Below are 15,236 nucleotides of genomic sequence, written 5' to 3' on the forward strand. Positions count from 1 at the left end.
AAAAAAAAAAGTTCTTTTAAAGATATTAAAATCTTTACTGATAAAATTGTCTAATATCCGGGATTTATTTCTAAATAATCTAGGGGATGGGGTGAAGAAGGAAGATGGGATATATATGAAGCAAGATTGTCTTGTTTATGATAATTATTGTTAAAGTGTTTTAGGGTAAAATATGGTATCTGCAATTTCAAACAGTTGCTTTAAAAAAGAACATTATTGTTGATAACGGATACAAAGGGGAAAATTCATCACACTCATCTCTCTACTTTTGTCCTTGCTCCATATTTCCTGTAAGTTAAAAAAAGAAATGTTGCAGCAGAACCAATGTCTTTGGGTTTCAGTTACAGTAAGGTGAATGGAACAGTGATATTAAAGAAACAAGAAACAAAAGAAGGCGTGCATCCAACTGGGGAAGACAGTCGCTAGAGAACAGGATTTTTTTTTTTTTTTAAGATTTTATTTATTCATTTGACAGACAGAGATCACAAGTAGGCAGAGAGAGGCAGGCAGAGAGAGAGAGGAGGAAGCAGGCTCCCGGCAGAGCAGAGCCCGACGTGGGGCTCGATCCCAGGACACTGGGATCATGACCTGAGCCGAAGGCAGAGGCTTTAACCCACTGAGCCACCCAGGTGCCCCTAGAGAACAGAATTTATTTAAAAAGGCTATAAAGTACTTACTAATAAGTTTGTTCTCCCCAAAGCTGCTATATGGTTGTAAGCCACTGTGGTTATTAATGATTTTGATAACTCAGTGTTCTCCCCTACTGGCACAGAGAATCTAGAACTAACTATACGTAAGAATAACTTCCTTTGTTAATTTTAGGGAGATGTAGGTGGGCAAAGATGTGAAAGGAAGGGCTGAAAGCAGGAATTACTGGCAAAAGGCAAAAGCAGTAATGTTAACCAATGATATCTAATGGCAGTGACTATAGGTTTAATAAGAGAAAGGGATGTCCTAAGGATACTTACATCAAAAAGGGAGGAAAAAAAGGAATATCTATATCCAAAAACCATCAGCTTTTTGCATCCAATTAGACTGAGGATATACTAATTCTTACACCTTTACTTGCATATAAAGTAATTCACAATTGATGAGGCTTAACCCCAAGAATACAGAAAATAATTGTGATTTACTACTATTCTCTTCACCTCCCAAATTCTAGGCTTGACATACTGAAACACATCAGCTACATAGACAGATAAACATACATATTAGGGATATCTGGAGAAAAATATTAGAGTTGGTTATAGGACGACGTAGTAAAAGTTTTCTACCTAAAAAATCTTTAAATACCCGCAGTGTACAAGGCAAGGAGGGTCTGTATTTCCCATTGACAGATTGAAAAATATCAAAATATGAGTAATTACCACAAAATAACTTCTTATCTGTATAGCACTTTACACTATATATGTATACAGGTGACCTAACATTCTACTCGCAATCTTCTGAAGTATGGCTGGTGTATCCCCGTATAGAGATAAGAAAATTGAGCACCAAAGAGGTTAAATCGCCTGTTTAGAAAATTCTATGGGTCACCTGGGTGGCTCAGCTGGTTAGGCATCCAAATCTTGATTTCAGCTTAGGTCGTATCTCAGGGTTGTGAGATCAAGCCCAGCATTGGGTCCATGCTCAGTTTAGTCTGTCCGTCCCTCTCCTGCCCCCTCTGCTCCTCCCCTTGCTCTCTCTCTATAAATAAATAAATAAAACCTTTAAAATAAATTCAGAGGTAGTGAGTGGTACAGCCAAGATGAGGGGCTTTAAATCTAACCTCTTAGTTCAGGGGTATTTCTACCATTATAAAGGGATGAATCCAAAGGAGAATGGAGAACTTGAATTATTTTATACACTAAAACCTGGTACAAATTCAGACACAGAAAAATGAGGAAATAATTACAGATTTCTGAGAGTAGTGGGGAAAAAAAAATGACATATTTACTTAACTGCCCAAAAGAATCCTAACTTTTCTTCTGATGTACACTTAAAGGGATACAGCATACTTTACCAATAGCCTCTGGAAACTACTTACAATATATACACTTCTCATTTTTTAAACTGATTTTTTTAAAAAAGCATGAAAATATGATTAGTTCTATTACCCAGATCCATATTACCTCCCATTATTTACAAGCCACTTGTCCCTATAAGGCTTCAGAACACAGTTGTGCCTTAACAGATGTTTATTTTCATTAAACCTACCGGGCTCTGTGACTGTTTTGGGCCTCTCAGTCTCCACAGGGTCTTGATTTTCAGGCATTTCTTGAATATCATCTTCTGCAAATCCGGTATCTGGGCTGCTGGTTGGTTTATCATCATCTTCATGACTCAGAGTTGGTGAAGCTTCTCTCTTACTCATCTCTAACACAGCTGCTAGAAGCTCTTCTTCGCTCATTCCATCAAATCCGGAGTTTTCCAATTCAGACTTATCAGGATCTACCCTACATGATCTTGAATCCTGAAAAAGAGAGTCACTTTTAGAGGAAACCTGATTGTCTGAGAGTACAGCAATCTTAGAGTTTAAAGTGAGTTTATTTATTTCTAACATTTATTTCTAAAATGTTTCCTCTCTTTGATGTTTTGAGTTGACAATCAATAGCCAATATATGAACTCACTGGCAAGCCTAATTTTCTTCTAATAAATATATAGGGACACATGTTTATTTTATTGATTACAGTAAGTGTTAAGTAAAGGATTTGGGAAATACATAAAAAATAAAATAAATTCACTCAAAATCCATCACTCAGAGATAATTACAGTAAGTATTTTTGGTGTATTTTCTTCCAGATGTATGTGGGTCACACTGTGGACACTGTCACCACACCTAGTATTTTTCTGTTTCTAAAAATTATATTTATACATTTTTTACTTAAATTCGATTTAGTTAACATACAGTGTATTATTAGATTCGGGGGTAGAATTTAGTGATTCATCAGTTGCATATAACACCCCGTGTTCATAACATCAAGGGCTCTCCTTAATGTCCAATTACCCCATTCCCCCATTCATCTCTCCTCCAGCAACCCTGCTTGTTTCCTATCATCAAGAGTCTCTAGCAGTTTGCTCCCTGTTTTTATTATTTTATTTTCCTTGCCTTTCCTTATGTTCATCTGTTTTGTTTCTTAAATTTCACCATACGAGTGAAATCATATGGTTATGTCTTTCTCTAACTTATTTCACTTAGCAAGATACCCTCTATTTCTATCCACATTGTTATGAATTGCAAGATTTCACTCTTTTGATGGCTGAGTAATATTCCATTGTATGTATATACCATATTTTCTTTACCCATTCATCCGTTGATGGGCATCTGGGCACTGTCCATAGTTTGGCTATTGTGGACACTGCTGCTATAAACATTGGGGTGCATGTGCCCCTTCAGATCACTATGTTTGAATCCTTTGGATAAATAGTAGCATAATTGTTGGGTCACAGGGTAGTTCTATTTTTAACTTTTTTGAGGCACCTCCGTAATGTTTTCCAGAATGGTTGCACCAGTCTGCATTCCCACCAACAGTGTAAAAGGGTTTCCCTTTCACCACATCCTCACCAACATCTATTCTTTCCTGAGTTGTTAACTTTAGCCATTCTGACTGTACACCTAATATTTTTTCCCTAATATTTTTATTTAAATGTTGAGTCACCATGTTTTTTTTTTCCAAATGAGAAAAATAAAAACATCAATATTATATAAATATTCAGAAGTTATTTTCTGACGAACTTTCTCTCATTTCTGGGAGAACTTCTGACTTTCTCACTCAAGGTGAACAGCCAAAAACTATCTTCAGCTTTGAAATAAGATGGGAAACAAGCCAATAAAAATTTACTAAATTGTTATCTTAAAAAAAGGGAGATTTATAATCAGTCACATGAAATGATGCAAACTCCTAGGGAAGCTTGTATCTTCAAGGTATTAACTATCATTATACATCAAGATAGAAAATGATGAAGTTATGCCTTCTCACATTCATTATTTAAACCTCTACATTACCTGCTTGACTGCTGATGTAAAACGTTTACTACAGTCCCCCATATATATTTTTTATTATTTTTTATAAACATATATTTTTATCCCCAGGGGTACAGGTCTGTGAATCGCCAGGTTTACACACTTCACAGCACTCACCATAGCACATACCCTCCCCAATGTCCATAACCCCACCCCCCCTTCTCCCAACCCCCCTCCCCCTAGCAACCCTCAGTTTGTTTTGTGAGATTAAGAGTCACTTATGATTTGTCTCCCTCCCAATCCCATCTTGTTTCATTTATTCTTCTCCTACCCCCTTAACCCCCCATGTTGCATCTCCACTTCCTCATATCAGGGAGATCATATGATAGTTGTCTTTCTTCGATCGACTTATTTCGCTAAGCATGATACCCTCTAGTTCCATCCACGTCGTCGCAAATGGCAAGATTTCATTTCTTTTGATACAGTCCCCCATATATTAACAATTAGTATTAAATAAAGCAAATGATTACTTCAGGACCCACACGTAAAAGTAGCTCTGAAGATTAACAGGAGAAAGCAATTTACCTGTCACTGCTAAAGTATCAATCACAGAAACAACCCAAGTGTCCATCAATGGATAAATAAAAATGTGGTATACATATACAATAGGATACTATTCTGCCACAAAAAAACAGAACACTGCCATTTGCAAAAAAATGGATGGACCTTGAAGGTATTAAGCTAAGTGAAATAAGTCAGATAGAAAAAGACAAATACCATATAATCTTGCTTACATGTGGAGTCTAACAAAACAAAACCAAACCCCACCAAGCTCACAGATGTAGAGAACAGACTACTTGTAGTTAGGGTGGAAGCCTGTGTGTGTGTGTGTGTGTGTGTGTGTGTGTGAGAGAGAGAGAGAGAGAGAGAGAGACAGAGACAGACAGACAGACAAATGGGTAAAGCAGGCCAACTTCCAGTTATAAATAAGTCATGAGGATGATGAGGATGTAATGTACAGAATTAGACTACTGTTAGTATTTTATTGCAGATTTGAAAGCTGCTTAAGAGAACAGATCTTAGAAGTCCTTCCCACAAGAAAAGAATTTTTTTTTGCTAACTATGTATGGTAATGGATGTTAACTAGACTTACTGAGGTAATCTTATTGCAAAACATACAAATACTGAATCAATATGCCGTACACCTGAAACTAAAATGTCAATTACACCTCAATAAAAAAAGTCCCAATCCATTTTTATTTTTTTAAAAGATTTTATTTATTTTTTTAACAGAAATATAGCAAGAGAGGGAGCATAAGCAGGGGGAGTGGAAGAGGGAGAAGCAGGCTCCTTGCTGAGCAGGGAGCCTGATGCGGGGCTGGATCCCAGGACTCTGGGATCATGACCTGAGCCAAAGGCAGATGCTTTACGACTAAGCCACCCAGACACCCTGTCCCAGTCCATTTTTTAAACAGACTGGTTTTGTAGTTACAGAAAGTATACTCTTTAAAACTAGTGTTTCAAAAGACCCATTCAGTTTATGAATTTATGATCTACACTATTTTATTAAGTTTGCTTAAAAAAAAGTTTGCCAATGCTCATTATAAAGGCATTTGTTTGGACAGTAAGAGCTATACAAGTATTTGTCAAGTATTTTGATGAGAAATTACTTACTTTTTCCAGGTCTTCCGGCTGCTGTTCGCAGCCTGACATTTCACAGATTCTCTGGCTAAGGGCCACAGAGCGCTTCAGCTCATCCTCACTGTCTGAATCAAGGCATAAAGCCAAGGAGCTCTTGGATTTGAAGGGGAAATTCCTGTAATTTAAGAAAAAAAAAAACTCTATGAGTCTGATAAATTAACATTTGTCCTTGTTATTCCCTTGATGTGTAAATACCAAAATAAAAAACTTTTCCATTATGGAAAATGATTTACAGAGAAAAAAAGATATAGCAAAAGTGGTGTATTTAAGCATTACCTTTGCCCCACTCCAAAACAGCCATGCTTTGAAAATTTGACAACTGTTATGCTATAATAAAATCCATCTGTAAACCAATCACTTTGCGCCTTTTTTCTTTTAATGATCAACCCCAAAGTTTTTGTTTTTATAAAGCAAGTTCTCTACTGAATGCATGCAGACATAGCAATGAAAAAATGTTTTTGACAACACTGTGCATGAGGGCTAATTTTTGATCTTTTAAATTATGATCCATGTATTTTAAAATTAACAGTAACATTCCACTTATCCAATTATATGTAGGTCAGACTTCTGGCAACCTCTACTTTCCAGAACACAGGGATTCAAAAGTAAGAAAAAAGGCTTCTGAGAAAAGCAGTAGTTTCAAAGCCAATGTACTTTACTCTTTAGACACGGACCCTTTCTTTCCCAGGAAATGGTGTATAAAATAACATAGCAAGTTCATCAAGAAATGAGAGCTAGGAAATGAGAGAGAATAACCACAAAAAGGGCAATAAAGAACTATGAAGTCATTTAATATAAACTGTTTTATAAGAATTAAAAGCCTCTGAGGGCATTATCATATTAAAACACAGGGCAGTAAGTGACACTCATAATGCTGATTCTAAGTCATTAAAATATATTTAAATTATCTTCAGTGTTTTATTTAGGAATAGAAGGAATTCTTTAAGGTTACAGAGTATATAACCATCTAAAATGGCTAAGCATCTTAGAGATTAATGCTTAAAAAAGCAATATTAAGCTATGTAAAAATTTGTATGTGGAATATCAAATATCATTCTTCAGTGATACCAGATAAGTAAGGTGTTACTGCATTGTCTTCTAAGTGAGCTGAAAATAAACTAAAAGAAAAAGTGGTAAAGGTCTAAGAGCACGAACTTCTTTGATGGAGGTTAACATAAATTCATATACTATACTAAAAAAAAAAAACTAAAACGGAAATTGGAAAAATGCAATTAATCTAAATGTAAAAACTGTAAATAAACATATAGAATGATGGCACCAAGAAATAAGAGGCCACAATGGAAACCAGGAGGATTGCATAGCAATGTAGATCAAAGAAAAGAGGCAAGTGGTCAGTGATAAACCCAAAGATAGTCTGGCTGAGAGCACCCAGGTTATCACTGCACTCCAGCCTATACGCTTAAATAGCCTCCCATTATGTGTTCAAAAGGGTTTTCAGTATAACTTAGAAATAGCCAATTAGCCATCTTAATTCCTCATTTCTGATTTCATGCTCACCAAGCAAAGCTGAATGTATTAATTTGTTTACCCATGTAAACACTTTGCTGAAGGACGGTGACACCTGGCTACAAATATACCAGGGTCAAATGTGACAAAGGACATTGCAGAAGAACCAACGGTATTCTTGTTCATAACTCAGCCTCTTTTAAGTTTGATCGGCATGACAGGTCTTCGAGGGCCTAATTATCCTTTATTGACCAACTCTCAAATTCTCATTACCAGTAGACCCTGGAGAACAGATGACCATGCCAAATATAATGATGCCCAATGAAACCCTCTCCTTCTTGAAACTATAGTGATTTGGTACATAAAGAGTGCATTCCATTAATAATTACTATATTCACAGAAGGCAGCTTGCCTGTAGTAAGGAAAAATATTCATCCTGTAAATGCATCACTTGCTCACTTTCTAAGCAGCCAAGTGGTATTGCTCATTTGTATCTTGAGAACGGGCAAGAGTATTCATATCGGTACCATTTCAGATTTCTAGTCATGTTAGTCATCTGGTTTTAATTGCACTGAAAAATAATTAACAGGAGGAAAAGAAAATAGCAGTTCCCAAATATCATTTTATGGTTATATAAGCCCCCCAAAGCCCTTAAACAACAGAAGTGTCTCTTTTCTAAAAGTACTTTGGGACATCAAATTTTCAGAAAAATGAATTTTAAAAGATAAATGACAACCAAGTCATTTAGAACTGTTTAATCAGGAACTGTGGTTCTAGTTAAATCATAGAGGAGCTGTATTTTTTTTTAAAGTATCTGCTTCCCTTCTTGGACAAATTTTTCCACCTTAAGTAAAAAATATAGAACATTGATAGAATAGCTACATTTCACCGTGTGTTTGTTTTCTTGTTGCCTTTCAGAATTGCTCCAGTTCAGTGTCTAAGATAGAAGTCCCAGACTGGCTAGCAACAGGTGAAAAGATATTTTGGGAACCCCATGTGTAGCTCTGAGGAACAGTGCTTTATACCAACAGTGGTTATCTATCCCTTCAGGCCTTAAAATCCCTTGTCATCAGCCAATTTCTATAGTTGTAGGTTGAAAATATAACGGATTAACAGATGATTTAAGAAGTTTAAAAACAAAATTTTGAGAAGATCATCTGAATGTGCTTCATTCTGTTAAAGATTTGTTATATCCTATACTTCAAAGCAGATTCAGGAAAATTACAAAGTATAGTAATACAGAGCAGTTATCATGCAAAGAAAAACAAAGAAAAGGAGAGGGGATAATCTTGGAAATTAGGGTAGCCAAATCCTTAAAAATACAAATTTTGGGTACACAAGAAATATAACTCACTTTGAAGGTGTAGAAGGGCTGGTGATGCAGGAATTCACCATTTGAGAGGCTTTCAATGGTCTAGAACTATCAGAAAATTAGAAAATATATAATGTATATAATTACATTATTAAAAAATATATTTAACTTACAAACTGAATTATTCTATACTATAGCTCCTTATATATCCTTTTGAAAAGCAAATAATTATAATACTTCTACTAGCAATAGAGGCCAAAAGACAAAACAAAACACCATCTGTAGGCTCTTCCTGATCCAATGATCTAAAAAAACAGCATTGGAAATGAAGTCAAAGGTAATGCATATGAAAGAACAACTTGGGAAAAATTATCTTGCCTCAGTTCTTTACTTTTAAGCAATAAAACAATAATAGCTCTCATTTATTGAGGACTTACTGGTTCTCAGACACTGGAGTAAGAGCTCATGTGTACTACCTCACTTAATGTTCACACCATCCTATTATTTCCCCACACACAGGTCAAAGAACTTGTCCAAAGTATTCAAGCCGTTCCACTGTGGAATCATAGAGCCTGGTTTCAGGCCTGTGATCATAAATCACCCACACTGATGGCCACAAAGAGTAACAGTTCTACCAGCAGAGGGCAGTTTGCATTAAGCAAAAACACCTATTCTGATAAAAGCCCGTAAGAGAAAACCCAGAAACACTCAAGACTCGGAAAATATCTTTATTAGTAAGAGTCCTTCAGTGTAAACTTACACAATGTAGCATATATTTCAATTATTAATCCAAGGGAAATACATTTTATAAAACTGAATCAATTATCGCTAGCAAATACATTCACCTTCTGAAAGGTCTATTTATTCTACGTTAGCCAAGAGATCTGGCTCTTCCAGTTACTAACTGCATCGTGACCTTAAGAAGATCACTTACTCTCCTTGGATCTTCTCTGTAAGCTAAAAATTTAGACAAAATCTTTAAGATCCTTTTCACTTCTAAAGTTGGAGAACTTTGTGATTCTTCCAAATTAGAGTTCAAGTATAAAAAAGAACTATAATACATGGCTCCAAAGTAATGCAACAAGAGTAATGCAAGAAAGAGCCATGTTCAGAGAAGTTCTAAGGTCTTCCCAGCACACATGATGACGCAAAATAAAAAATAAAGGTTATTTCTTTTATCACAGAAAAATTTCTAGGAACCACAGAAGTTCTTCATTCACACTGGTGATAATACATTTATCAAAATACAATCAATCTGGGGGGCACTAAATCAAATTTAGTACACCATTTCTCAAACTTGCATATCCCAAAGAGTCAGCAAAGGCATTTTAAAAATACTTATTTTCAAGACCTATCTCAGATCTACTAAAACAGAACTATTAGGAAAGAACACAAGAATTAGTATTTTTTCGTGTTCAGTGACTCTTATGAACAAGCAAGTTTGATTTATATTCCCCAAATGTACCAAACTTGTCTTCTAGTGATCTAAAAGATTAATAGCACTCTCTAAAAAGGTTAACTTATTATGAAAGGCAATTACTGTACTCAGAAAAACTTTAAGCATTTTATTTAATTACTTCCATCAGGCAGTAATTTGACACAAAATCCCAAAATAAAGCAAAATTAACATCTCCTTCTTGGTCCGATTTTACCTGAGAGTCGTGTTATCTAGTTCAGTCATTGTTTTGATCAGATACTAAAGCCCTTCTACTTCAAAAGGAATGGTAAAGAAATTCTCTCTCAAGGACTTACATTGCCATATGTGCACTCCAACCAAGGGTGAAAGGTGGTTTTGTATTTTCAGTGCAATGAGAGGATAGGGTCAGGTATCTTGGGATGATGACTTGCTGCCCAATCTTGTTGTTAAGTGAGAGAGTGACATTGAAGCTATATCGTTTCAAATGCAGAATGAGGATCCTGAAAAACAGGAGATGACACAACTAGTTCACACATAACAAAGCTAGCTCTCTTACCAGTAACTAACCATGTTAGACAGCTTTTGACTTAAAGAACACTTTTGGCTAAAGATCCTTCAAAGAACGTTTACTGAAGAGCTGCCACGTGCCAGGCATTATGCTAGGTACTAAGAATATAAATAAAAATAAAACATGGGCACTGGGTGGATAAATGAGGTCTGGGTAAAATATTTATAATGCTCACAGAAAAAAAAAGAAAAAAAAACACCAAATAAAACACATTGTATTTTAAAATGTTGGTATTGGGGGGCACCTGGGTGATGAAGTCGGTTGAGTATCGGACTCTCAGCTTTGGCTCAGGTCATGATCTCAGAGTCATGAGACTGAGCTCCCAAGTCGGGCTCCACACTCAGCATGGAGTCTGTATAGTTTCTCTCTCCCTCTGAGCCCCTCCCCCTGATTCCCTCTCTAAAATAAATATATAAATCCTAAAAAAATATATTTTTAAATTACTAAAATGTTGGTATTGGGTTAAATCCTTAAATTATTTACTTTAATGTTACATAGTTTACAAAAAATAGGCATTATATAACAATTAATGGTAATTTAAAGTGTTAAATAGCCCTTATGTTTGACGGTGAACATTAAATTTTTCACGATGATTTTTGACAAGAACTGTTTTTTTTTTAAAGTAGGCTCCATGTCCGCATGGAGCCCAACACAGGGCTTGAACTCATGACCCCATAATTAAGACCTGAGCTGAGATCAAGAGTCAAACACTTAACTGAGTAACCCAGGCACTCTTGACAAGAACTGCTCTTATTTCAATGTGTAGCACTTTCTCTGGAAAAAAGCTAAGAAAGAAATAGGAAAGTTTTCTCAACTTACAAAAAGTTCTCCAAAATTTACATGCCAAATCTGGGTTGCGGGTCTGAAAAGGCTTTTAGCTCTGTAGAAACACTTTTTAGTTACTATTGTGCCAGGCTTTTCACCTCTGATACAGACCATAATCTCTGCTTGATGGACTAAATATATTTCATAGCCCACAAGAACACTTTAAAATTTGAATTTCAGAACTCTTATGGGAATAAACCTCAATTCTAGGCAAAATAATGTCTGCTTTATGGAGAACGGTTTCCTTTCTTACCATATATATCTTTATCACAGAAGCCATAAACTAAAAAAATTGTAAATTAAAGTTACTATGTTTTTCTTTAGAAAGTATGCTAGAACTCAATCTTCAAATTCACAACTTGAGAGAACACAAGGATCTAAATGGTCTGAAGAGATTAAAACTAATGTCAAATATTTCCACTAAATGTCCAAATAATCCTACCAAAATAAAAGGTAATATAAAACAGACAGATGATAGTCAAAATCACTTTTCTACAAAGATGAGGTGGACTAAAACTGAACATATTTGATAAAGATACCCGGTCCTTCAAGAATAAAAGTAAACTGGCTTTAATACTGAAATGCAAAAGTCTGACAATCAGGATTTATGATACAAAGGCTTCTAAAGTTCAGAATAAGTAGACCTGTAACACAAGCGACCTACCAGAAAAAAAGGAAAACCAAGGGAAAAAATTTCCCTTGGTTATTTTTTTTTTCTCACTAAAAGAACAAATAGCTAGACACTAGAAAAAGGATTAGACATTCAGCTTGCCAGGTCAAACAAGTATTTCAAATTGTACATGCTTCCCTTAGTTAATGACAGCTGGTAACAATCAATCCTTTGCCTTAAGGTTTGTCTCCTCCACCTCCTGCCTCAAAAACACTCACCAATAGGAAAGAATAAGTCTCTCGAGTAGGAAATGGTCAATATAATACTGCTATGATTTAGAAAGTCATTTCTTTAAAAGAAATTCATTCTAGAAAAGAGATAATGGAATGTAAAAGAACTAGTCTCTAGGGGCTAGGTTCCAGAAACTCTACACTTACAGAAAAGTGAAGCTAATAAAAGAAAGTAAAGCACTTTGCAGGCAAAGTGCCACATAAATACTTAATAATAACAACCTTGTTTGTGGTTGAGATCTATTCTTGGAAAGAACTAGAAGCTGCACTATAATCACATCATATTTTGTCTAACTAGTTTGGTTTTATGTATGTTTACACAGAGCTAATGTAAGTTAATTTCATTCCTAATTCTGAATTGTTTTGATTATAGGAAACTTACTAACTTACAAGATGCTTTGAATAAAGGAAAAAAAAAAAACCACACCACAAACCCCTGCAGAAAATTACTCTTCTTGTTTTATTTTCATGCACACACACGTATGTATTTGTGGAAGATTTTTACTGAAGGTTTCGGAGAAGAGGAGGCTAGCACATAATCAAACTGCAAATTATAACTGGATGTCATACATTACCAAATTAAAAATCTACTACCTAGTCCCTACCATTGTTCCAAAGTTTCACCAGCTATGTCCTTACGGCCATCTTTCAAGGAATCTCAAGTGACTTCCCTTGTTCAGCATTCCAAATCGTCTTCCTTTCTTACATAAGAGCACCCTAACCTTCCATCTTCTACCTTCTCCTACCTCAGCTTTGCTTTCCCAATCCATTCTAGTGAGCCACTAACAAGTAATATCTGTGAGTACCTTAAAGAAGAAAAACTGAAGAGCAATTCATTTTACCTGGGTAGCCTGTTAAATTTGTGCCTGACAAGAGCACACTTCCCACCACACTTCTCACAGGAATACTCAAGTTCTTCTGCCTGCAAAGAGACAAGAGGGAAGAATAAAGAAGCATGAAGTTGAATCAGCACTACCCCATTATATGCTAACATTCTTTTCTAGTCAACTAGTGTAGTGCAATGACAACTCCAACCAGTTTAAATTTTGTGTCTAGAGTCACAAGCCTTACTAAATTGACCTAATCCTCATAATAGATATAATATCATGCCCTATTTCAGAATTCCTAATTTCCTTTTTTACCATGGAAACATCTCAATTTTTGACAGCAACTAGACTCTACAGTAGCAGATTCTCAACCTTTTCCCCATGGATGCACAAGAACCACTGCCAAGAGTATATCCAGATTGTAACATTTGGCCATAGCAGAGATAAGATCACCTTTGGGTTAGGCGGAGTTCCTGGTCTGTTAGGTGTAACTCTACCCCTTTCTTATAATGGAACTCAATCTTCTGGTGACAGCCCACTAAGAACTGTTCTAAAAGGACCAAAGTTTGGGGTGGATATCATTACCTAGAGAAAACTGAAACAAGAAATCCTTAAAAAATGGGGGTAAAGATACACAGGAAAAGCTTCAAATTCTATGATAATAACAGGAATAGTAAGGAATGATAAAACAAAAAGAAAAGCAGAGTATTTATCTTTGGGTGGAGCTGAATGTTCATCATTTAAAGAACAGAATTTTTTTTTAAACCTCAGGAAGACAACCCTGCCTATTTGCTACAACAAAACAAGACCCACTGTTAAAGAGACAAAGGGTGATCCTGGCAAATTTCCTCGGTTATAAAGGACCGCTACACAACAGGTCCAATTATGCCCCCAAAACTTGCTGAGTATCTGTGACAGTACATCACAGAAACATATTTATCTACAGCTTTGACTAAACATGACTTTTCCCTTTTGTTTCTAACAGGTTACATACAACCTAAGGAAAAGAAAAGAGTATTTTTTCATTCCTCAGATCTTAGATACAAACTCATATAGCATCTCTAATTTTTACCAACACCACCAAATTTTAGCACATGCTTCAAGTTAATATTTGTTTACAAATAACTGCTTCTAAGGTTGTCTAAAACACCTGCTATTGAATTCATGTATATTCTACTTAGCCAATCAAAAGTCTTCTTCGATGAGTTAACAATTAGATTTATCAAGCTCTTAAAATTAAATTTTATAAATATTTCTCATTTGTTTTTCCCTTCATGTAATTTTGTTGAAACTCTGTCTTAAAGAAACCAATTTCAAATACAATTATTTATGCTATATAAAACTTAGGTATGTGAAGATATCAAAAGATATTATTTACCCTAAAGAAAAGATCAAGAGAATCTTGAATTGAACGAGGAGGGAGTGGCTTTTTCCTTCGAGGAAGGTCAATGGAGAGGTCATTAAACTGTTCTCTCTTGGGAATAATCTCTCCACATCTGTCCGAATAAAAGAAGACAAAGGGAAGCATTTAGAAGTCCAACTGTGCAATACAAAACAAATACAAATATACTTCAGAAACACTGTGCCTGCAGAGAACTTCGCAGGTACTGACAAAGACTATCCTTAGTTGATAAGCAATATACAACACGTGAGACTTGCAAGTATTTAAGTACTTTATCAGAATGCTCATTTTTTTTAAAAAGCCCCAAAAGCTAAAAACACTGAAGTACGACATACACATAGAAAAGTGAACCAAAGTTGTACAGTTTCATGAATTATCAGTACAGTTTCACGAATTATCAGTTAACACCACTTACTTAAATCAAGAAATAAAACATTATAAACTCCCTAGAAGCCCTCTCATGTGCCCCTTTCCAGTCACTATTCCTTTCTCCCAAAAGTAACTATTATCCTGACTTCTAACACAACAGGTGAGTATTGCCTGGTTTTGAACCTTATATAAATGAAAGCATACAGTATGTTTTTAGTATCTTTTGTTCAACATGATTGTGAGATTCAAACATGCTTGCTGCATGTGGCTATAGTGCACCTTCACTGTTGGCTTACATTAAGCTGCTCTGGGAACACAATAATTTATCTACACTACTACTGATGGACATTTGCATTGTTTCTAGTTTTTGATTATACAAACAATGCTTTAAAATTCTATGTGTTCAGCAACTCTTTCTGCTCACAGGTCCTGTACCCGTGCTTTAATAATAAAAACACCGTTTGCACTGAAAATAAAATAAAAATCCTGTGTGTTCTTAGGGTG

At 35.5% G+C, this 15,236-nt stretch overlaps 1 protein-coding gene across 4 annotated transcripts in view; it reads right to left on the bottom strand.

The window, feature by feature from the left end:
• USP37 (ubiquitin specific peptidase 37) overlaps positions 1-15,236 on the bottom strand; it is a 79,301-nt gene that overhangs the window by 17,555 nt on the left and 46,510 nt on the right. For 3 of the 4 annotated variants that reach the window (XM_032857210.1, XM_032857208.1, XM_032857207.1), the window contains 6 exons: positions 14,340-14,457; positions 12,977-13,056; positions 10,177-10,341; positions 8,467-8,532; positions 5,619-5,760; positions 2,197-2,452 (listed from right to left, as the gene is read on the bottom strand). In XM_032857210.1, coding sequence (XP_032713101.1) covers positions 2,197-2,452; positions 5,619-5,760; positions 8,467-8,532; positions 10,177-10,341; positions 12,977-13,056; positions 14,340-14,457 — 827 coding nt within the window. The remainder of the gene's footprint in view (positions 1-2,196; positions 2,453-5,618; positions 5,761-8,466; positions 8,533-10,176; positions 10,342-12,976; positions 13,057-14,339; positions 14,458-15,236) is intronic. The other variant, XM_032857211.1, reaches the window with a different exon arrangement.

The sequence above is a fragment of the Lontra canadensis genome, unplaced genomic scaffold (genome assembly GCF_010015895.1).
Source record: "Lontra canadensis isolate GAN:19392208 unplaced genomic scaffold, GSC_riverotter_1.0 scaffold13, whole genome shotgun sequence".
In the NCBI taxonomy this organism is placed as follows: domain Eukaryota; kingdom Metazoa; phylum Chordata; class Mammalia; order Carnivora; family Mustelidae; genus Lontra; species Lontra canadensis.